This window comes from Muntiacus reevesi, chromosome 3, assembly GCF_963930625.1.
Source record: "Muntiacus reevesi chromosome 3, mMunRee1.1, whole genome shotgun sequence".
Lineage (NCBI taxonomy): Eukaryota > Metazoa > Chordata > Mammalia > Artiodactyla > Cervidae > Muntiacus > Muntiacus reevesi.
In genome coordinates, this window is record NC_089251.1 from 216,492,950 (window position 1) to 216,517,216 (window position 24,267).

General features: G+C 36.0%; 1 protein-coding gene across 1 annotated transcript in view; it reads right to left on the reverse strand.

The window, feature by feature from the left end:
• The window catches only part of LRP1B (LDL receptor related protein 1B), a 1,678,044-nt gene that overhangs the window by 1,093,852 nt on the left and 559,925 nt on the right, over positions 1 to 24,267 (reverse strand). The window contains exons 4-5 of the mRNA XM_065928990.1: positions 16,368 to 16,487; positions 12,064 to 12,192 (exon numbers count right to left, since the gene is read on the reverse strand). Coding sequence (XP_065785062.1) covers positions 12,064 to 12,192; positions 16,368 to 16,487 — 249 coding nt within the window. The remainder of the gene's footprint in view (positions 1 to 12,063; positions 12,193 to 16,367; positions 16,488 to 24,267) is intronic.

The following is a 24,267-nucleotide window of genomic DNA, read 5'->3' on the forward strand; positions in this document are numbered from 1 at the left end:
TTTTTAATGAGGAAAATCAAATACACTTAATTATACTAAATTTAATTAAAGTATAAATATAATTACATTGAAAGGTTATTTTGGTAAATCTCAAATAACAATTCATTCAAATTTTAGGTTATTGAATTAATATTAAAATTAGCAGACAATCCAGGAATGGTTAATTGACATTAGTCACTGAGGAGTGGCCTATGGCAGCTTCTGATTCTCCTAGTCACCTTTCTAACTGCAAACAGAAACTTCTTTAGCTATAGAAACTCATTTTTTCCAACTCATATTTGTCCCTCTAAGATATAAACCAGTAATGAATGAATTCAACAAGTAAAGCATATTGACTTATTTCAAAATGGCTTTAAAATATTTCCAGTTTGAAAACATGGGTCCTTAAAAAAGTCACTTCTGTCTCCTGAAAAGAAAATGCTCTCTCAGTGTTCATATATTTATATATTTAACAAAGATTTATTGAGCATAATTCGTTTCTGTCGGGCACTTGTCTAAATGCTAGAGATACGGCAGTTAACAAAATGAATAAAATTTTTGTTTTTGTGGAATTTACATTTTAGTGGAGGAAAAAGTCAGTAAGCAAGTAAACACTACTTAGTACTTTTTGGCAACACTAAATTCTACAAAGAAAAGTAAAGCATTGGTAGTAATATGAATGCAAGCTGTTCTTTAGAACAGAGAGAGTAGTCCAATTCAGAATATATTTAAAAATTTAAAATAAAGAGTCTGAGAGAAAGAATGGAGTCAAGGGTGACTACAGTGTTTCGATTTGGACAACTGAGTGAAAAGGGTCACATTTACCAAGATGATCATCATTGGAGAAAACATTGTGAGGGCAGAGCATCAAAAGCTTGGGAGACATGGAATTTGACATTTCCATTAAATATCCAAATGGACGTAATACGTTGGATCTCAGTATTTGAGTTTGGTGTTTAACAAGTAGGTCTAACATGTAGGGCTGGAAACAAAAACCTGGAAGTCTCAGTCTCTAGATATTTAATAAAACCATGGAAAAGGATGTGTTTTTAAAGTCCTGATACAGATGAAAGCCTTAAGAAATCAATCGAAGAAGAAAACTTGTCCAAAGCACTGAACAGTGAGTCATGCAAAACATACGGCAAAATGAGGATTATGCAGCAAAATAAACCAAGCAAAAAAATGCACAGTAAGGTATTAATAATAAGAGAACTCCAAGAATATACTCTTTAAAATGAAAAGTATTCAAGGAGGAGACAAGATCAGCTGTGTGCTAAGGACTGATAACTGAATAATTATGCAACTGGAGGTCGCTGGTAGAGGTGTAAGTAAGTGATGGGAATGTAAGGCTCCCTGAGGACAGAAGAGGCAATAGACAACATGCTTTTTGCATCATGGGAAAATGAAAATGGAGTGGTAGCTAGAGAGGAATACAGTTATTAAAGAAGTTATTTTGCAGCCTTTTTTACAAGATCCTTGCATACTGATGGGAGTGATCCAGGGGAAAAGAGAATATTGATGATTCAAGGGATAAAGAAGCAACTGTCTGAGTCTAACTGTTATACAGTTGAGAAAAGGTGGTACAGACGCACAGTTGCAGGGACCGGTCTTAGGAACAAAGTCAGTTTGTTCTTCCATTCAAATAAGAGAAAAAGTGGATAGCTCTAGATTCAGACAGATTGCTAGATTTAGGAGAGTTCAGGGTGAAAAAGAAAATTCTTTTTTGACTGCTTCTTTTTCCTCAGGGGAATATGAAAGATTATCATCTTCGAGTAAGAAGGAAGGAGGTAGACATATGAAAATTCGTTATCTAGAGGTGGAAGAGGGAAAGGTCATTTAATCTATTTCACTGTTTCTGACAAGGCTGCCAACAGGTATAAATACATAACGTGTATTTATTAAGATTACAATTTTCTACTTTGCTATTACAAAGACAGATGGGTTTTCAGTACTCAATGGTGATTATATACCAAGCTTCTATATACTTTACTAGATATATTCCTTGTAATTTGATGGCGTGTTGTTCTAAAACTCTAAAGTCTGTTAAGATATAAATTATCTAATAACTTGGCAAGTATTGTCTTTCACAAAAATCAAAAATGGAGGCTATGTGAATCTTAGTGCTAAGAAGAAATGTTCACACACATTTAAAAATGCATTCAATACAATGGATTTTCTCCTCTCAGGACTAAAATGCTCTAAGCAGCTTAAGTAGGGAGAATATGCAGAATATGAGTTATCAAAGTCAAGAGCAAGTATGAACTCTGGGGAGCAGTGCTCAAGAGACATTCTCTAACTGCCGTTATTATTCAGTACATTGTTGGATGCAACTGATACAGGGGAAATGCCTTGAAGGCTCTCTGAAAAAAACTTTTTTCTGATTAATTAGAAAAATAAATCAAAAACCTTTTTTTTTCATTAGGTTTTAACCTTTGGCTTTCTGAGGGTTTCAATAACTCTATACTTCTATATTCCTTAAAGAAAGCAATAGAAAAAAATTATATATCCATGCCTAACCTTTTTTTAATATTTTTTGATGTGGACTATTTTTTAAAGTCTTTATTGAATTTGTCACAATATTGCTTCTGTTGTTTATGTTCTGGCTTTGTGGCAGGGAGGCATGTGGTATCTTAGCTGCCAGAGACTGAATCTGCAACCCCTGCATTGGAAGGTGAAGTCTTAGCCATTGGATCACCAGAGAATTCTGTCCATATCTAATCCTAAAATTAAACCATCTGTAATTTCTATGATTTCAAATGTGGCTCATTTCTTTTTATTTTTCATTTTGTTGGTCCAATTTTAGGACAAAGAAAGGGAGTTAACTGTAGAACATTACATGATCTATCACATATTTTATATTAAGGATTTCAATATCAGGCCAATAGCTAGTCTACAAAAATTAAATGCAGTGACAGAAATTTACAGTTACATATTGTGCCATTTGTGAAAACAAAGTTTATTGAGTGTTATATCTAAAGCCCACAAATGTCACTATGTAATTCTTAATATCCAAAGACACCCACAGCTATATTGCAGCTAAGATGTTAAGTGGTAAGAAAAATGGAAGATATGCATTTTTTCTGTGTCAAATATACTTTTTAGTCATGGGTAAATCAAAGGTGTCATGACACATGAACAACATGGCGGGTAAGACTGTTATCAATCTTGCAATTTTGTTGCTGGAAAAAAGATTTGAGATATCAAGAAAAGTGTTAGACTGTGAAACTGATGTTCTCCAGCTGAGAAAATAAAAAAGTAGAATTTTAAAAATAACAAAAACAGACATAGAATATTCATGAGGAGTTTATACCTTAATACTGGAACACTCATTAACAGTTGTGTGGGTAGAAAAAAAAAAGAAAAGAAAAGTGATGCTGAACTTAAGTAAGTTACCCTTTGAATCTCTTTCAGTCTTTTGACTTTCCTTTTATTGATCCTCAATATTCTAGTATCCTTATTCTGCTTCCTGAATGTTTAGGAAATTGCTTAAAACATCTGACAAACTTTTAGCCAGCACAGACTCTGTCCCAGGCACTGTTGTTTCTCTGTCACTTACAGCTTACCATAATGGACAACATTTTCTCCATGCATACGTGACTTAGTGAAAAACAACAAATCTTGATTTCTATGCTGCTCTTGGCCTACAAGGCTTCCTCCTAGCTCACAATTACTCATATACATCACGTCACCAAGTATCATTCACAGTTATGCCTCAATGAAATGACAAACTGTGCAGGAAGTAATCCTTTGGACTATCTAAAAATAGTAAGAATGCTAAATAGTAAATCTTCACATTGTCAAGACACAATCACATATCATTCTGCAGGGAACTACTCTTAGCTAGATGGTAGATTAAAACAGGTCTGACCCAGTAGCTTCATAAACTACCAAGATTACAAAGACTTAATATTATCCTTCCTAGGAATATTTAAATTTTAATGTGGGCAATTATTAAAAAAAAATAAAACAACAATGCAAATATGCTTTACTAACTGAATTTCAATCATCACAACTGACTGATGAGACTATGATACTCTGAACAAGGGTTCTTCCATTTCCCTTCTTTTTTTTTTTTAAATTTCTGGGCTTTTCCCTTACCATACAAGTACCAGCCTATTCCCCCTACAAGTAGGCCCAGTCTTGACAGAAAACCATGCCTGATTCCTCCACATTCCAAAAGGAAAATTTAAACTATTTATTAATAGAGGATAATAGATGTTAGAAGTAGGAGCCATAGGAAGATATATTTTATATCTCTCTTTTATCAACTGTAGCAAAGTAAGAAACTGCTATGAAAACAATTTCTAACATTATTTGGAGGTGTGCTACTATGGATTATCAGTTCAGTTCAGTCACTCAGTCATGTCCAACTCTTTACAACCCCATGGACTGCAGCATGCAGGCCTCCCTGTCCATCGCAACACCCGGGGTTTACTCAAACTCATGTCCATTAAGTTGGTGATGCCATCCAACCATCTCATCCTCTGTCATCTCCTTCTCCTCCTGCCTTCAATCTTTCCCAGCATCAGGGTCTTTTCAAATGAGTCAGTTCTTTGCATCAGGTGACCAAAGTATTGGAGTTTCAGCTTCAGCATCAGTCCTTCCAATGAAACTTCAGGGCTGATTTCCTTTAGGATTGACTGGTTGGATCTCCTTGAGTCCAAGGGACTCTCAAGAGCCTTCTCCAACAACAGAGTTCAGAAGCATCAATTCTTTGGTGCTTAGTTTTCTTTATATTCCAACTCTCACATCCATACATGACTACTGGAAAAACCATAGCTTGGACTAGATGGACCTTTATTGACAAAATAATGTCTCTGTTTTTTAATATGCTGTATAGGTTGGTCATAACTTTTCTTCCAAGGAGTAAGCATCTTTTAACTTCATGGCTGCAGTCACCATCTGCAGTGATTTTGGAGCTCCCCAAAATAAAGTCTGTCACTGTTTCCATTGTTTCTGCATCTGTCTGCCATGAAGTGATGGGACCAGATGCCATGATCTTAGTTTTCTGAATGTTGAGCTTTAAGCCAACTTTTTCACTCTCCTTTCACTTTCATCAAGAGGGTCTTTAGTTGTTCTTTGCTTTCTGCCATAAGGGTGGTGTCATCTGCATATCTGAGGTTATTGATATTCCTCCCAGCAATCTTGATTCCAGCTTATACTTCCCCCAGCCCTGCATTTCTCATGATGTACTCTGCATATAAGTTAAATAAACAGGGTGATAATATACAGCCTTGACGTACTCCTTTCCCGATTTGGAACCAGTCTGTTTTTCCATGTCCAGTTCTAACTGTTGCTTCCTGACCAGCATACAGATTTCTCAAGAGGCAGGTCAGGTGGTCTGGTAGCCTCATATCTTGAAGAATTTTCTAATTTGTTGTGGTCCACACAGTCAAAGCCTTTGGCATAGTCAATAAAGCAGAAGTAGATATTTTTCTGGAACTCTCTTGCTTTTTGATGATCCATCGGATGTTGGCAATTCAGTCTCTGGTTTCTCTGCCTTTTCTAAATTCAGCTTGAACAACTGTAAGTTCATAGTTCATAGTTCACACAGATAGTTCATAGTTGAAGCCTGGCTTGGAGAATTTTGAGCATTACTTTACTAGCGTGTGAGATGACTGCAATTGTGCAGTAGTTTTAAGCATTCTTTGGCATTGCTTTTCTTTGGGATTGGAATGGTAACTGTCTTTTTCCAATCCTGTGACCACTGCTGAGTTTTCCAAATTTCCTGGCATATTGAGTGCAACACTTTCACAACATCATTTTTCAGGATTTGAAATAGCTCAACTGGAATTCCATCACCTCCACTAGCTTTGTTCATAGTCATGATTCCTAAGGCCCACTTTTCTTTGCATTCCAGGATGTCTGGCTCTAGGTGAGTGTGAGTGATCACACCATCATGATTATCTGTGTCATGAAGATCGTTTTGTATAGTTCTGTGCATTCTTGCCACATCTTCTTAATGTCTTCTGCTTCTGTTAGGTCCATGCCATTTCTGTCCTTTATTGTGCCCAACTTTGAATGAAATATTCCCTTGGTGTCTCTAATTTTCTTGAAGAGATCTCTAGACTTTCTCATTCTATTGTTTTCCTCTATTTCTTTGCATTGATCGCTGAGGAAGGCTTCCTTATCTCTCCTTGCTATTCTTTGGAACTCTGCATTCAAATGGGTATATCTTTCCTTTCCTCCTTGCTTCTGCTCCTCTTCTATTCACAGGTATTTGTAAGGCCTCCTCAGACAACCATTTGGCTTCTTTGCATTTATTTTTCTTAGGTATGGTCTTGATCCCTGCCTCCTGTACAATGTCAGGAACCTCTGTCCACAGTTCTTCAGGCACTCTGTCTATCAGATATAATCCCTTGAATCTATCTGTCACTTCCACTGTATAATCCTAAGGGATCTGAAGAAAGCAAGTGCTATGGAAACAATTTCTAACACTCTTTGGAGGTGTGCTCCTATGGGTTATACAGGTATTTTAATTTGTCTTTCTAACAAAGTGTTAGTTGTTCAGTTGTGTCCTACTCTTTGCAACTCCATGGACTGTAGCCCACCAGATTCCTCTGTCCATGGAATTTTTCAGGCAAGAATATTTGACTGGGTGGCCATTCTGGTCTCCCGGGGATGTTCCTGCCCCAGAAATTGAACTCTGGTCTCCTGCGTTGTGGGCAGAGTCTTTACTTTCTGAGCAATAACTAAGAGTTCCTGCCTAAAAAGTCTCTTCTTACCCTCACCCAAATCAGTGAATACCTAAGCATAAGTTGTAACAGAAACTCAAGGTTCCTTAATGGGCTCACTTTTCTCTCTACTCTGGTTCCACTATGGCAAAGAGGTATGCTCCATCTCCCACATGGTACCATTGAAGGCAGTGCCTCTACCCTGATGAACACAGAATTATTTAGTGCTCTTTTATTTTTCTGCTACTTTAGTGCAATCAGTAAAGTCCTACAGGTAACACAGAACTGAATGCTGAGATAAGTACTTGTCTTCAGCAAGTGGTGAGGACATTGAAAAGTCCAGTTAGAGGAGACTGATTTCATCAGTTCAATCAAAATTCCCAATAGTTCATAAATTAAACACCCTTAACTATTATTTTTACTCTCATAGGTTCTGCATGGGCCCACTATCAACCAAGGGGGCCCACATGTAACACATAATTCTACAACAAAATCAGCCAAAGTTAAAAGTTAAATTTTAAAAAGAAAACAGAATAGACAAAGAAAAATATTTCATGTTGAGAGTTGATGTCTGCCAGGAGCCATTATGGGAGGTCCCGCCCGTGATGAGGTCATGAAGAAAACACCGGGCAGGCAAGGCCGTCCGGGACCCCATCCATGACGAGGTCATGAGGAAAAAACCTGACAGGCAAGGCCGTCTAGGATAAGGGACCCTCGAGGTTGGCCCAGGATGTACCCCACCCTGTATCCTCCTCCCCTTTTCTGCTGTTGTTCTTGTTTGCCCTGCTGCGGATTCTTGTGTTGACTGCTGAGAGCTCTCCTGCTCCTCTTTCACTGAATGAGGACCAACTTAAAACCCTAATTAATAAATCTCCTGGACGCTTCTGCCCTATGAAGGGGCCAGGGATGAAAGAAATGCTTCAATTCAAACCCTTTTGCTGGCATTCTGGCTTGTCTGATAAAATGTGTGATCTCTGCACAAAATGCTCTTGATTGTTCTAAACATCCTAAGCACAGTACGCTAACAAAAGAAACTATTAAGCATAGGCCCCTCCACAGGGTGAGAAAAGCTCCACAAATATGATAGCCACAAATGTGCCTAATAGAAAATACTTTAGATAGAGATTAGCTGGCGACTTCTTGCAGGTGGTTAACTTTTAGACTAAGAGCCTGTTTTGTGCCATATCTGCTGTTTCTGCAGTCCTTCACATTCCTGTTCTGTAAAAATGTAACCCTATCTAGTTCCCCTAGAGATGATGCCTATTAGAAAGAAAATAGATTAATTATAAGAAAAACAGGGTCGGCTACTGAAGTTGCTTAAGTCACACGAGGTGCAAGCCATAAAATGTTAGCAGGCCTGAAGGCCAAATGATAAGAAAGACTCTTGTGAATGAAAAGTTTGTGGGTGACATCCAGTTTCTGTTGAAGGTCAAGTTGCTGTAATGTTTTGAGATGCCCTGTGTATAAGCAACATGCACTTCCCCTGAAGATGTTGTTAAGGGTATAAAGGGGCCATGCAAAATAAACTCCAGACTCAGCCCCAAGCTTTTTCTCACTGTCTCTCTCATTTGCTGACGCCGTTCATCCTGAGGGTTCCCCTGGATCCTGCTGGGCTGGACCCCGGCAGATGTCATTATTAGAATTGACTTAAAAAAATATAAAAAATATGCAGGATGTCTCACTGGATACCTATAGATGCCTGACAGTTACTAGTTTTTAATGTTTGTCCATTCTAAAGTTATGAACAATTCATTATGACATCTACATCTAGCATGCCTCCTCCTACCTAGTAATATCAAGTATGCATAGTTAAAGATTTTTTTGTTGTTGTTGTTTGTTTGTTTTTAAACATAGATTGCAGACTTTGTCCAATTTGGAAATTACCTATTTTGGTATCACACAGGTACTTGGACTAGGTTACATTTGAAGTTTCTCTCAACTTTGAAACACTTGATTCTATATTGCAGTAACCAGGTCAATCTTACTAAGTGTAGAAAAAATTTTGTCTGTACTGCATGGATTATCAGGTATGATAAGGCCTCCTGCCTCATATTAATCTTTTCTTCCATCTGCCACACAGACTAAAATGTCCCCTTGTATTAGAGGCATTTCTAAAAAGGGATCTTGAATTTTACTTGGATTTGGTCATTATATTACAAAAGAGGGACAATCAATTAACTTAATTTTCCTTATTACTATCAAATATTACATTCAAAATAATGTTCCACAGGCAAGCTTTGGGGGTGACTAGTTGAGGAGCGATCATGATTTTATTTTGTGCTAAGCTAGTTCACCACATTAACAGTGGGTTCCCAACCCGCTGACTCTGCCACTCTGCCTTCACATAAAGGGCTACTTATGCTCAGACATTTTGCTTTCTCTTCTATTATCTAGTAAGGTCTTTGCAGAACTTTCCTTTTGCATGCAATTCTAGCTATCTACTGTAGTCTTTGGGTTTGATAGTTTTTATTAATTAATTTATTTTAATTGGAGGTGAATTATTTTACTATATTTAGTGGTTTTTGCCATACATTGCAGAGAAGGCAATGGCACCCCACTCCAGTACTCTTGCCTGGAAAATCCCATGGATGGAGGAGCCTGGTAGGCTGCAGTCCATGGGGTCGCTAAGAGTCGGAGAAGACGGAGCGACTTCACTTTCACTTTCACCTTCCTGCATTGGAGAAGGAAGTGGCAACCCACTCCAGTGTTCCTGCCTGGAGAATCCCAGGGAGGGGGAGCCTGGTGGGCTGCCGTCTGTGGGGTCGCACAGAGTTGGACACAACTGAAGCGACTTAGCAGCAGCAGCAGCAGCAGCCATACACTGACATGAATCAGCCATGGGTGTACAAGTGTCCCCCATTCTGAAGTCCCCTCCCACTTCCTTCCCATCCCATGCCTCAGGTTGTCCCAGTGCACTGGCTTTGAGTGCCCTGTTTCATGCGTTGAATTTGGACTGGTGATCTATTTCACATATGGTAATATACATGTTTCAATGCTATTCTCTCAAATCATCCCACCCTTGCCATTCTTTTTAATTATACAAACGCATTGTTTAACTATGCATGTGACCATTAGAACTAGTCAGTATATGTTATAGACCTGTACTCATTTACTATATTACTCATTCTTCCCCAATTACAAACCACAGGAACTTTTCCATGAAAACTGTGTATTGTTCCAATTATATACTCCAATATTATCATCAAGCCAACCACCTAGAAGTGAAGGCGTTTGTATATTCCATCATCGATGGTAGAGTCATCAAATCTCCTTGATGCATTATTAATATCATGTGCCAGCCCTCTTTGGTTACATTTCTTTTTGTCAGAAACCTGTCCATGTAGAAAGAGAAAAAGTCCTTCTTTGAATAGGGTTTATCACACAACATTCTCCCTGTGTATTCACAGAGATCTTGTGTGGGTCAGTAAACAAAAAAGCCTTCTACTTCTTTCGTTTGTCAATATACTAAATCAGAACTCTCAGTGGTGGAAAAAAAGAATAACATATAACTTGACCTACGTTTTTCTGAAGGATTACACCTGAAAATAAACAGGGCCTCATAAACCAAGTCAGCAATTGAAAGAAATAAACTAAGAAGTAAAAGAGTTCCTTTCTTGGTAGTTTTCTGTACAAATATGTTTTGTAAATCATTAAGCATACTATCTCAGAGAAATAGTTGAAATTGCAACATAAGGTTGTGATGTAAAGGAAAGCAGCAATAGCTTGGAGAGCAAATCCAATGCTCAACTCAATTTAGTTTCAGCAAAGGGAACCCAGTCCCATGTTTAATTTCCCATTTGCTAATAAAAGGGAGTGGGGGGGGGCATTGATTAATTTATCAAAACATCATAATTTGAAAATGCATGAGGTGAAACCTAATTTGGAGGAAGTTAGAAGATGCCAGATGGAATACCATGTATAATCTCTTCATATATTGTCTCCAAGCTAATTCATTTCATGCACACAAACACACACAAAACAGTGTTATCCTATCATCACCAGAATACCTCATTAGCAAACCAACAATACTTAGGGTTTACTTCAACTGAACACCGTGTAGAAAAGGTAGGCTTTATATGCATGTAAAAGATAAAGGGAAGGCAGTTTTGAAACATGAAATAAAAACACTTAAGAGGACAACACTCGTTTTAGTAATCTTAATTAGAAAGAACAATTAATTATTTTTCCTTTCTTCCTTCCTCCCTTCTTCCCATAAATACACACTGAACACTTACATGTCCCAGGCAATTTCCAGAACTGAGTAAGTAACAGCAAACAAAATTGACAAGTTCTGTACTCTCATAATGCTTACATTGTTCTGGGTAAACCCAATGATAAACAAGTACATAAATAAGTTAATTTCAAATGGTAGTGCTATAAAGAAAATAAAACTGAAAAGTCATACTGTTATAGAATAGACATGAATAAATAAGTACAGTTGGAAATAAGGAAAAATAAGGAAATAAGGAAATAAGATAATGTTGGAGAGAGTACACACCCTTAAATAGAATGGTCAGAGGTCATTCTGAGTGTTGACATTTTAGCTAAGATTTGAATGATAAGAATGTGACTATCTTAGGGAAAAACATTGTAGGCAGTTCAGTTCAGTTTACTAGCTCAGTCGTGTCCGACTCTTTGCGACCCCATGAACCGCAGCACGCCAGGCCTCCTTGTCCATCACCAACTCCCAGAGTCCACCCAAACCCATGTCCATTGAGTCGGTGATGCCATCGAACCATCTCATCCTCTGTGGTCCCCTTCTTCTCCTGCCCTCACTCTTTCCCGGCGTCAGGGTCTTTTCAAATGAGTCAGGTCTTCACAATGTGGGCAGATCAAGCAACAAATGAAAAGACCTCAAGGAAAGAGAGAATGACTGAAGGATAAGGAAGCCAGGCTCTCTGGTGTGTGATAAAAGAAGTAGTAGGAGATGAGATGAAAATTAAATGGTACCAGATCATTAGCCTTTAGTGGTCCTGTGAGAAGTTGGGTTTTATTCTCAACATAAGTGAAATTATTGGGTGATTTTAAGCAAAATAATGGTATGGCCTGGTTTATATTTTAGCAGATAACTTTATTATGTGATACATGAATTTTAGAGGGAAGCAGTAAACCGCAGAAACCATTTAGGAATCTATCATATAGTCCAGGAGAGAGAGGGGTAATTCAAATCAATTAACCCATTTCCTTTGAACAGGTTTTTTTGCTCATTATAAACTTCCTGTAATGCAAGGAGTTTTGTAGTGATCAGTGACAACTAAAAGAACTGCTCTGAGTTTGTAAGTATGGATCAGTGAATTAAAATGAAGGAAAAATCTATTTCTTCAAAGTCATATTGCTTTATGACATTTCTAATGAAAAGGAACTACAAACAGGGAATTAATTCTGGAAAGACAAAAATTAGATAACTTACCATTTTTGGCTTTGCAGGATCTATTGTCTGGCTGCATTATGTAGCCTTCCACACAACTGCAAGCATAGGATCCATACGTATTTATGCAGGACTGGCTGCATGTACCATAAATAGCACATTCATCTTGATCTAAAAGGAAAATTGGCATCATTTCTAAGGAGATTTATTGCTGGGTACTTTTTTCCCCAAACTTTGGAAATAAGCTATTTTTTTTTTTTTTAAGAAAGAGCCAACTCCAACATATCTTTTCAAACCACAGAATCTGAACATAAGATTCATTATTATTTTAAGAGTTACAGACAAGATCAAGCTTAAAATAAAGTCATTTACTTTAGAGGAGAATTTGTTTGCATTTTCGATGGCCAGGCTAAAAGTCCTTGGCTATTTGTGCAAAGGCGTTACATGCACTCTGATGAATATTTGCTCAAGAGTTCTAGTGTTTATAAATCTGGCTTTTTCAGTATTTTAACAAAGAACTAGTCTGGAAACATAATTTTCAATGAACACATTAAATGAAAGTTCTGGGCCAAGATATGTAAACCACCTTCACTAAATCAAAAGAAGGAAACTTAAATATTCATCAAAAAGAAAAATTTTATCTTATTTTTTAATTTTAATATCTATGGTCCTTCTCCTATTTCTTTATTCCTTCCACTCCCAATACTTTTTTCCTCCAGCACTTGTCTAAATCTCTATTAGCAGCAGGTACCTAATGATTGTTCACCAACCAGACAAATTAAAATTTAAAAAAAAATCTGTCAGTTAATAATTTAGACAAATGTGTATTCAGTCTGTCTTGTGTACCAAGCACTATTCTAATCCCTTAAGAAACTAAAACTGATAAAACATGGTTTCAACATCTAGGTGAAACAAGTCTAGTGAAATAAGAATCTCATTTCTATGCATTTCCTTATAATAAAGGTATTCTAGCTATGAAAGAAACAGAGAGAGGTAAGTGAACCTGCTTGGAATTGAAGGGAGGATGTTAAGTGAAGGCTTCATACTGAGCTGAGATTAAAGGATAATTTAGATTTCCTCAAGCTAAATAAAAATGGATCAGATGGAAAGAGGTATTCCAGTTAAAGAAAAGAGCATGTGAAAAATCACTGGGATGACACAGTAGGGATTTCAACCAAGTGTAAGTAGTCAAGTGGAATAAGGGTAAATATAGGGAAATAGTAAGAGGTAAAATTGGGAAAACAGTCTGGGGATGAGATAATGAAGTTATTTGCATGCTGAAGTGCTGTAACAGTATAGGCATTGGGGAAACATTCATTATAGGAGTTTTATGATCTACTTTGTATTTTAAAACTAAATAAAGTCTTATGAAAAATGGATTAATGAATATAGAGAAAGAATCCTGGATAATTACCTATGTGCTAATTTCATATAACAAACTGTGTTTAGAAGTCATATTTTGAACTATAGTGGCAGTAACAATGGAGAAGTAAGAATAGGCTTATATGTTTTAAGAAATAAAAAAGACAACATGTGAAGACTAGATATGTTGATAAGTGAATGGTGGTTTAATTTATAAGAAATACAGATTTGAGGTGGCTCAGAGGTTAAAGCGTCTGCCTGCAATGCAGGAGATCTGGGTTCGATCCCTGGGTCAGGAAGATCCCCTGGAGAAGGAAATGGCAACCCACTCCAGTATTCTTGTCTGGAGAATCCCATGGACAGAGGGGCCTGGCAGGCAATAGTCCACGGGGTCGAAGAGAGTCGGACACGACTGAGCGACTTCACTTCACTTTAGGGGATACCATGGTTTCTCTGGTTGCTCAGAGTAAAAAATCCACCTGCCAATGTAGGAGACTCAGGTCCAATCCCTGGGTCGGGAAGATCCCCTGGAGAAGAAAATGGCAACCCACTCCAGTATTCTTACTCGGAGAATTTCGTGGACAGAGGAGCCTGGCAGGTTACTGTCCATGGGATCGCAAAGAGACAGACATTACTGAGCATGCAATCACACACTATGGGATATCATGGGAGGAAATAGTAAATTTGATTTGGATGTGTTTAATTTGAGATGTCTGCAGAGTATCCTTGAGTAAATGTTAATGAGTAGTTGGAAATATGGGACCAGTAAATATTACAAGGTGAGATTGGTCTTGGAGTTTCAGAGAATCAATAGCATATGGATAATAGAATTTAAAAAATAGCAGAGACTTGATCCCACAAAGAGAAAGGGTAAGTCAGAAAACAGGTATAGAAAAATCCTGTAGGATACTGATATTAAAAAGGCAGGGAAGAAAGAGAAATCCATGAACCTCCTGTGAAGAATGTTACATGGATTAAACTGCCTGGGTATAATAAGAATATCTATTTGGTCTTTGTTCTCAGTTTCTGGCAGAGTTTCTAACTCTTGTAATCTTCTGAGTTATACAAAGTAGCTTTTGTTAATTATAATGAGGGCTTCTGAAATACTCCCAAATCTAAACTAATGAGGTAACTCAGGGTAACTCAGGTAACATGTCCAATGTTTCTGGGACCGGTCATCAGAAAGACCACACAAGTTATCAGAGGACAGAACTCTCAATCCTATCCTCTGACTCCAAGCAAAGAAAGGAGTTTACTAAGGAAAAGCAAAGAAAACTTCCTGAGTAGTCAAGGGACATTTAAATTGAGAAACTAGGCCTGATGTACATTATAAAGCGATGAGGCTCTAAGATAAGCATACCTAGGCTCTGGAGATCTGCATTTTTAGTTCCAAAGTATTTTACTAAAAACAGGTGAAGACTTAAGTAAATCACTTAATTTTTCTGGGTCTCACTTTTGTCACTTTGTCATGAGGATTTTAAAAAATATTCTCTGAGGATTTTTCCAATTTTAAGATTCTGTTTTTAAGGTAAAAGTTAAAATATTAAAGCAGAGGTGTAAAGTAATGAGCAAAGCACCAGTTTCTTTGGAAAATATTCTGTATATAAGTGCTGCTGACAATATAGATATTCTTCAGTTTTATACATAGATTCTATATTCCATGTTTTCCTTATATAGATTTTATATACCATATAAAATAAGTTTTTGTATTGTGGATACACATACACACACATACTTAAATATATAAATATAATAGAGTTCTATAGAATGGAGAAATAACCTGAAATAGTTCAATATGGCTGTGTAGAGTCATTTTGGGAACTAAATATTTGGTGTACACATTCATGAAGGCAAAAATCAAAATATTAAAAATATAAATATTTTATGTTAATTAGTACCCAGTTCAGTTTCCCAGTCATGTCTGACTCTTTGCAACTCCATGGACTGTAGCACCTCAGGCTTCCCTGTCCATCACCAACTCCCAGATCTTTCTCAAACTCATGTCCATCGAGTCGGTGAAGCCATCCAACCATCTCTCATCCTCCATTTCCCCCTTCTTCTCCTGATTTCAGTCTTTCCCAGCATCAAGGTCTTTTCTAATGAGTCAGTTCTTCATATGAGGTGGCCAAAGTATTGAAGCTTCAGCTTCAGCATCAGTCCTTTCATTGAATATTCAGGACTGATTTTCTTATTTCATTATTATTGCTATTGGTCAAATATGTCACCGGTATTACTAATGTAAAAGTTGAAAGAACATTACATGACTATTATTAACCTAAATTGGTTAATAATAGATTACTACACTGTAACTATATAACAGGTGTAAAATATTGAGGCTAAAATAATTAAATTCAAAGTTTTAGTGACTAAAACATATCCCATGTTGATATGTCCAATGTTTGACATTACTGCAATATGAATTGAAAATTTATATCATTGTATGAGGAATATAAAATATGGCACAAATGAACTTATCTAGAAAACTGAAACACACTCACACACATAAAGAGTAAATTTGTGATTGCTAAAGGATAGAGGCAGAGGGAAACAGATGGAGCAGGAGTTTGGACTTGGTGGATGCAAAGTATTACATTTAGAATGGATAAACAAAAAGGTCCTTCTATATAGCATAGGGAATTATGTTCAAGATCCTGTGATAAACCATAATGGAAAAGAATATATAAAATAATCTATATACATGTATAACCAAGTCACTTTGCTGTATAGCAGAAATCTGTACAATATTGTTAATCAACTATAACTCAAAAAAAAAAGAGAGAATTGACTTTGTAAAGACTTATCTAATGTTTCTATATGTGGTTTTGAGGGAAGAGCCAAGTTTTAACTCTCAAAACACAAGCAAAAGTGGACATAAATACTATGTGGAACACATGGTAAGTGTGCAAAGATATTTTATTAAATTTCAGAGATTTTACTAAATCTCTGTTAAAATAAAATGGAATAGAATAACATGTCATAGTTACCTTTACAGCTTCTTCCATCTTCTTTTATTTCAAACCCATCCTCACAGTAGCACACTGTACTATTTCTGACCACTGCACATTTATGCTGACAATTCAACTGCTGGCAACTGGGCAACAGTTCTGTGGAGGAAAAACAAAGATATTTTGTCTTTATAACTATGCACACATGTATACTATTTAAATTAAATGTTAATATTTACACAGTACACACTGTAATAATAAAGCTTTGATAGATTTCCTAGAAAGTTTCTGTACTGGTTTACAAAACAAACAATATTGATTCCCCCTAAAATTTTCTGGATTGCATTTGTTTGAAGTACTGTCAATAAAATTTCAGATCAATCTGTTCAGTCTTTCACTTTCCCCCTTATTACATATGGTTAAAATCACAAATCCTTTCAAATTCTGGTAAATTGAATTATTTCAAGAGGAAAAATGTCAACTCAGTGGTTGATTTCACCATTTATGCCTTTCCTATCTGACATATCCATTGATTTTCTATCTTTTGTAGCCTTGTTTTGATTTAGTAATCCATGTATAACCTTCAGAGCAATCAATGTGAGTATATTCCATTTCAATAATTTATCTTTCATTGGTGGCAAAATAGTAAACACTGGACATAATATATTTCATTATATCTAAACCTTTTCAGAACAAATACGTCATTGAAACCAAAGTTAATAAAACCTTAGAGAAAATTATGGTTCAATATGATAGATGCATTAAACAGAGATGAACTGGCAGAGGCATGTTCATTGCACAAATTATTTCTAACATCATAAGATTTGCTAAACTAGAAAATGTATATGGATAGAATTTATGACTGACTGTGATGTCTGAAAAAGGGATATTAATGGATTGTGGCAATTTCTTTTTTTTCTTTCCCCAATAGGGAGAAAAATAAGGTTTTAAAGTTAAATGATTCAAAATAAATATCTGCCACAGACTTAGCTGTTGTTTCAGAAATATTATAAATTTGGATAAAAATACATGGAAACTCCAATGTGTAAAGAATAGCTAGAACATTCAAACCTGGAAATTTGCTATATTACTAAAAATTAATTATCTTTAGTATTATCTTAGCCCCATTGCTTTTCAGCTTTTATACAACTATTTTATGCAGCATCACTTCTTAAAGATTTAAAGCTCCTTCTTAATGGTCACCTGCAAATGATGATCTTGTTTCCTATTTTCCTGAGAAAAATGAAGCTATCAACAGAAAATTTCCACAGATTTATGGTTCACATTGTCTTTCTTACTTTTCAAATCTGGTTCAACTCATAATTAAAGCTCCAACCACAATTCCTGTGCACAAATCCCTGCCCCTTTCACTTAACCAGGGATCAGTTCAGTTTTTCTCAACTTCCTCTCATAATCATTTTTTAAAATTTATATTAGATCAAACTAAAGCCTCCATCTCTTTTTGTCAATTAAATTCACTGGAACATAATCACAGCCATTTGTTTACACATTGCCTATGGCTGCTTTTACAAACAGAGCTCAACTATTTGCCTTAGTTGAATCCTTGGCCTCTCAAATCTAAAATATTAATATTTACTATATCCCTTTACATAATGTTTTCTGACCTTTGTATTAACTCATTTCCAGTGTCAAACATAATTTTATTAAAAACAAAAAAATCTTGATTTCACTTCCTCTACTAGTCACTGTTGCCCAATTTCTGTTCCACTTTATAACAAAAATTTACAAAATAATCCATACTCAGTGCCTCTCCTTCTTCTTTGTTTCGATCTTAAGGCCATTCCATCAAGATTTTATCTCCATTGCTCTAGAAAGTGCTCATACATAAGTCTTCGAAGACCTTGATGTTGATTAGTACAATGGCCTTTTCTCAATCCTCAACTGACTTGACCTACAAGCATCATTTCACACTGTTAACTACTCCTCCCTATACACAGTCATCACTTGGCTTCCAGGAAGCCTGGTTTTCCTATTTCACAGCCTCTTTTTTACAGTTCCACATTTTCTTCTCAATTTCTTAAGGCTGAAGTGCCCCAGAGTAGAAACCTTGTTCCTTTTCTCTTGCCTAAAACTACACTACTAATAAATTCATCAATTATCACAGCTTCCCCTCTAACTGGAACATAACTCCAATCCCATAACTTGAAAGCTTTAACTTGTGCCCTCTTTTATTTCTGATTTTCACTGCTATGATTACAATTGAGACTTCAAATCTATTTACCTTTAAGATGAAAGTAAAAGGGAAAGTCGCTCAGTTATGTCCAACTCTTTGCGACCCCATAGACTTCACAGTCCATGGACTTCTCCAGGCCATAATACTGGAGTGGGTATCCTTTCCTTTCTCCAGGGGATCTTCCCAACCAGGGATCAAACCCAGGTCTTCCGCATTGCAGGCGGATTCTTTACCAGCTGAGACACAAGGGAAGCTATATTCCTTTGAGATACCTGGAGCAATTTCTGCTTCCTTTATATAAATTCAACTAACACCTGAAGCAATTACATCTGATTTGTAGGTTTGAAATTGGGGTAAATGCTAATTATATGCTAATATAAACATGAATATTGACATGATATGCAAAGACCAGTCATTTGGTCTGTAAAATGTTATTAATAAAAATACAGAATAAATGTGTTGTGTTTAGCTGCTCAGTTGTATCCAAGTCTTTGTGACCACATGGACAGAGGAGCCTGACTCCTCTGGTTCCAGCCTGCCTGGAGATTTTCCAGGCAAGAATACGGGAGTGGCTATTATAAACAGTGCTGCAATGAACACTGGGGTGCACGTGTCTCTTTCAGATCTAGTTTCCTCGGTGTGTATGCCCAGAAGTGGGATTGCTGGGTCATATGGCAGTTCTATTTCCAGTTTTTTAAGAAATCTCCACACTGTTCTCCATAGGGGCTGTACTAGTTTGCATTCCCACCAAGAGTGTAAGAGGGTTCCCTTTTCTCCACACCCTCTCCAGCATTTATTGCTTGTAGACTTTTGGATAGCAGGCATCCTGACTGGCGTGTAATGGTACCTATGGTGAAACAGATCACCAGCCCAGGTGGGATGCATGAGACAAGTGCTCGGGCCTGGTGCACTGGGAAGACCCAGAGGAATTGGGTGGAGATGGAGGTGGGAGGGGGGATCGGGATGGGGAATACGTGTAACTCTATGGCTGATTCATATCAATTGTATGACAAAACCCACTGAAATATTGTGAAGTAATTAGCCTCCAACTAATAAAAATAAAATAAAATAAAATAAAATAATAAATTAAAAAAAAACCAAAAAACAAAAAAAAAAGAATACTGGAGTGGGTAGTCATTCCCTTCTCCACAGGATATTCCTATCCCAGGGATCAAACCCAGGTCTCCCACAGTGCAGATTGATTCTTTACCGTCTGAGCTACCAAGGAAACCGATAGAATAAACGGATCTTTAGAAATTATGACATTTTTGTTTTGTATGGCAATTATTTACATTTTGGTTTCCTCCACCAGCATCTATAGCTATAAATTATAAATCTAAATATATGCATGTATATACATACACACACACAAATATGAAGTTTTTTAAACATGAAATCTCTTTGAAACCCCATACCAGTCAAAAATATAGATATTATTGTAATTTAAAGTTTTCAGATGAGGAAACTTATGGTTGATAACTAATTTAATATGATACAGTAAATATATGATGGTGATGGTATTCAAAACTTCAAATCAAGGTTAAGTTGACTATAAACAAAGATTATGCTCTCAAAATGCCTCTAAATCCCACTGTACAGTCTGGTTGTAGTTGAAACCATGGTTGTTGGTTATTGTTGTTTGTTTGTTTTGTCATTCTAGGTTCAGTGGTGTGCTAGATATAAGAAGTGTTTTATAATTTGTATAGGATGAATGAACCAATAAATCAATAAAGCATCTTAACTTGAGGATGAGGATTAACATTCTCAGACATCATTTCAAGTCCATTAAATTAAACTAGGTTCTAAAGATAGTTAATTTACACCTTTAAATTAGGTAATTGAGTTGTCATATCTTGTTTGATATTGGTGGAATCAGTCTAAAATTGCTTCTACTATATATGTTTGTTTTAGTTCAACAAGAAACATCTTATCAGTGTTAAGGACATCTGCTGTGGTTTCACAGACGTAAAACTGCTTTAGACAAATTAATGAATTACAACATGAGTGTCAAAGTGAGTGGGGTGAAATGGAAAGCACAACAATGTAAATGACAGCTATAATTCCCATCAGAACAACACATATTCTAAATAAAAATACAAGTGACACTAACTGGAAAGGGAAGAATATAGGAAATGGAGGTAGACCTCTGGGAAAATGGGTTGTGAAAGAAGTGAAATTTAAACTAAAATTTAAAAGATGAATTCAGTAGACAAAATTATCAGCATGTACTCCAGATAAAGTAGACAATATGAGAATCTGGTTTTTTTTTTTTTTTTTTAATAAAAGCATATAAGAGATAAATATAATGATAAATAAGCTTGTATGGCTAAAACATAGTATTTGATGTGGGAGGGAATGGGACTGGAACCATTATTATTAGTAGTATAGAACTAGATTAATTTTTCAATTAAGTAAAGAATTTTCTGTTTCAATAGTGGGAGGCAGCAATAGTTGAGGCAGAAGTGATATTACCCTAACTTGTATTGTTTGAAAGTAGGAGAATGATGAATAAAAGATCTAGGGAAGAAAGAAAAGCTATCTAAAAGGCTAGAAATTGAGAGTATGAATGTTTAGATAAATGGATGGCCAAAAACTTGGTGAAGGCAGAATAACACTGAGTTAATAGCACTAATAAAGTGAATTAAGAATAACAGAAGGACTGGAAGATAAGGAGAAATACCAAGTTTGCTTTTGACTGGTTTAAATGTTGACAAAAAATATTCTAGGGGAGACTTGTAATAACACTGAGTTAATAGCACTAATAAAGTGAATTAAGTATAACAGAAGGACTGGAAGTTAAGGAGAAATACCAAGTTTGCTTTTGACTGGTTTAAAATGTTGACAAAAAGTATTCTAGGGGAGACTTGAGAATCTGAGTCTGAGAAGAAAAGTCTGAAGTAGAAATAGAAAGTTGGAAGTCACAGCTATAATTGGTAATTGAAGTCCAAAGAGAAAATAGTCATACTTTTAAAAAAAAGAATATTTATGATATAAATCAAACCTAGAGAATTTTTACATGTGAAAGGCAAAGTTTTACATGTCAAAGAAGAAAAGTGAGAATTAATTAAATATATAGATGAAGGAACTAGAAATCTTCATAAAACCTAAAGAAGAACAGTCCAGGGAAGTAGAGCAATAAACATTAATTTTTTTGAGACATATACTTGGAGGTATATATATATATATATATATATATATATATATATATATATATATGCAGAGTACATCATGAACTGCCAGTTGGATGAAGCACAAGCTGGAATCAAGATTGCTGGGAGAAATATCAGTAACCTCAGATATGCAGATGACACCACCCTTATGGCAGAAAGTGAAGAGGAACTGAAAAGCTTCTTGATGAAAGTGAAAGAAGAGAGTGAAAAAGTTGGCTTAAAACTCAACATTCAGAAGACTAAGATCATGGCATCTGGCCCCATCACGTCATGGCAAATAGATGGAGAAACAGTCGAAATAGTGACAGACTTTATCTTTTTGGGCTCCAAAATCACTGCAGATGGTGATTGCAGCCATGAAATTAAAAGACGCTTGCTTCCTGAAAGAAATGTTATGACAAAATTAGACAACATTAAAAAACAGAGACATTACTTTGTCAATAAAGGTCAATCTAGTCCAAGCTAATTTTTTTCCAGTAGTCATGTATGGATGTGAGAGTTGAACTATGAAGAAAGCTGAGTGCCAAAGAATTGATTCTTTTGAACTGTGGTGTTGGATAAGACTCTTGAGCATCCCTTGGACTGCAAGGAGATTAAACCAGTCAATCCTAAAGGAAATCAGTCCTGAATATTCATTGGAAGGACTGATGCTGAAGCTGAAACTCCTATGCTTTGGCCACTTGATGCAAAGAACTGACTCATTTGAAAAGACCCTAATGCTGGGAAAGATTGAAGGAGGGAAGAGTACGGGACGACAGAAGATATTGTTGGATGGCATCACCGACTCGATGGACATGAGTTTGAGTAAGCTCTGGGAGTTGGTGATGGCCTGGGAAGCCTGGAATGCCTCAGTCCATGGGGTCACAAAGAGTGGGACATGACTGAGCGACTGAACTGAACTTGGATAAAGTCTGAAAACTGCACTGGGTTTACTAATATGATAAACTAAGGCCTTTAAAATGGGTTTCAGTGGAGCAGAGGGGACAGAGATACATGAAGTAAGGGTCGAGACAAAAAAAGGGACAGTTCCTCGTAGAAAATACCAGCATTTTATAGATAAAAGAGCATGAAGGTAAGGGTATGACCTAATTTATTTAGTCTGCACCTGAGGACAGGCACATTAACTCTTTGCTTTAAATATATTGTTTTCCATGTAACCCTTTAGCTCAACTCTTTCTTTACCCTGTTTCATTCAAAAGTAAAACATCGATAGACTATTATTTCCATCTTTCTATTCTCTCCAATTTTGAAACCCCTAGAGTATTAAGAAGACAATACATGCTACAAGGTTACAAACATGATGGCAGTGATGGGGAGAACTGAGAAGAAATAAGAGAAAATGGGTTAAAATGCTTATGAAAGATCAAACCTCACACATGATTTTGAGTATTAGGTGGGAGTCTGATGGTTAAAAATAGCAAAGGAGACAAGGGCAGCTTAGCTTTTTGTTTATTGAAATTTTCCTGCATGAGAACTTCTGTATGTATAGAATGATGATAGGGAAACAATTAAGCAGTATTTTATATCAGATGAAATGGTAAATATTGACTATTCTAACAGATTGTGAAGAACTATGAAGAGCTAACAATATGAAAAACTAAAATTTAATATTTGGCTTGGCTCTGTGAAAGCAATACTAATTATTTTAATGCTATCTATTTGAACTGCTTACCATTTATGCTTAATTACATTCAACACTGTAATGATTATGTACATAATTAAAAGTGCATCAGATTAATTTTGTTAGAAAGCTTATTTGAGTAGAACAGAAATTTTGTGCTTGGATCATCAATCTTCATAAAGTGCTTCAAATGAAGCATAGTCATTGGTTCATGCAAGATTATCATTGGTTTGAATCTTAGACTCAAGTAGAAAGATCAGTAGTATCTAAAGGAATGAAACATGCAAATCAGAACACAGATATGGAAACATGGTATCCTATCTGTATTCCTTAGTGCTATCATAAAAGAAAAGTATCTTTTTAATTAAATGAGAGGGGCTACTATATAGAAATTCAATCTAATGCAAATAATGAGGACTTCCCAACAAGGACACACTATATTCTGTGACTTAAAGAAATGTTTTCTGTCTTTTTTTTTTCAAAACTGTATGGGAGAATATTATAAAATGTGAGTATATTTTGTGTATAAAATACAAATTAACAGTTGACAATCAGTAGATAGCCTTGAGTATATAAGCTTCTAAGTCATTAATATTTTTTTTAATTGGAGTATAATTACTTCATAATGCTGTTAGTTTCTGCTGTAAATGAGGTGAATTAGCTACATGTATACAATTATCCGCTTTCTCTTGAGCCTGCCTCCGTTCCCCTCATCCGACCCATCTAGGTCATCACAGAGCACTAAGTTGAACTCCCTCCGCTCTACAGCAGCTTCCTGCTGTTTATTTTACATATAGTACTATTTATATATCAAAGCTACTATTATTCTTTAACTTAAAAATAGATTCAAGAAATAGACTTCTGAATTTGTATTGCTAAAAAAAAGGTAAGAGGAATATGGAAGGATAGACAATTTATAAAATCTCATATCTCTTTTACTACTCTTTTTTTCTT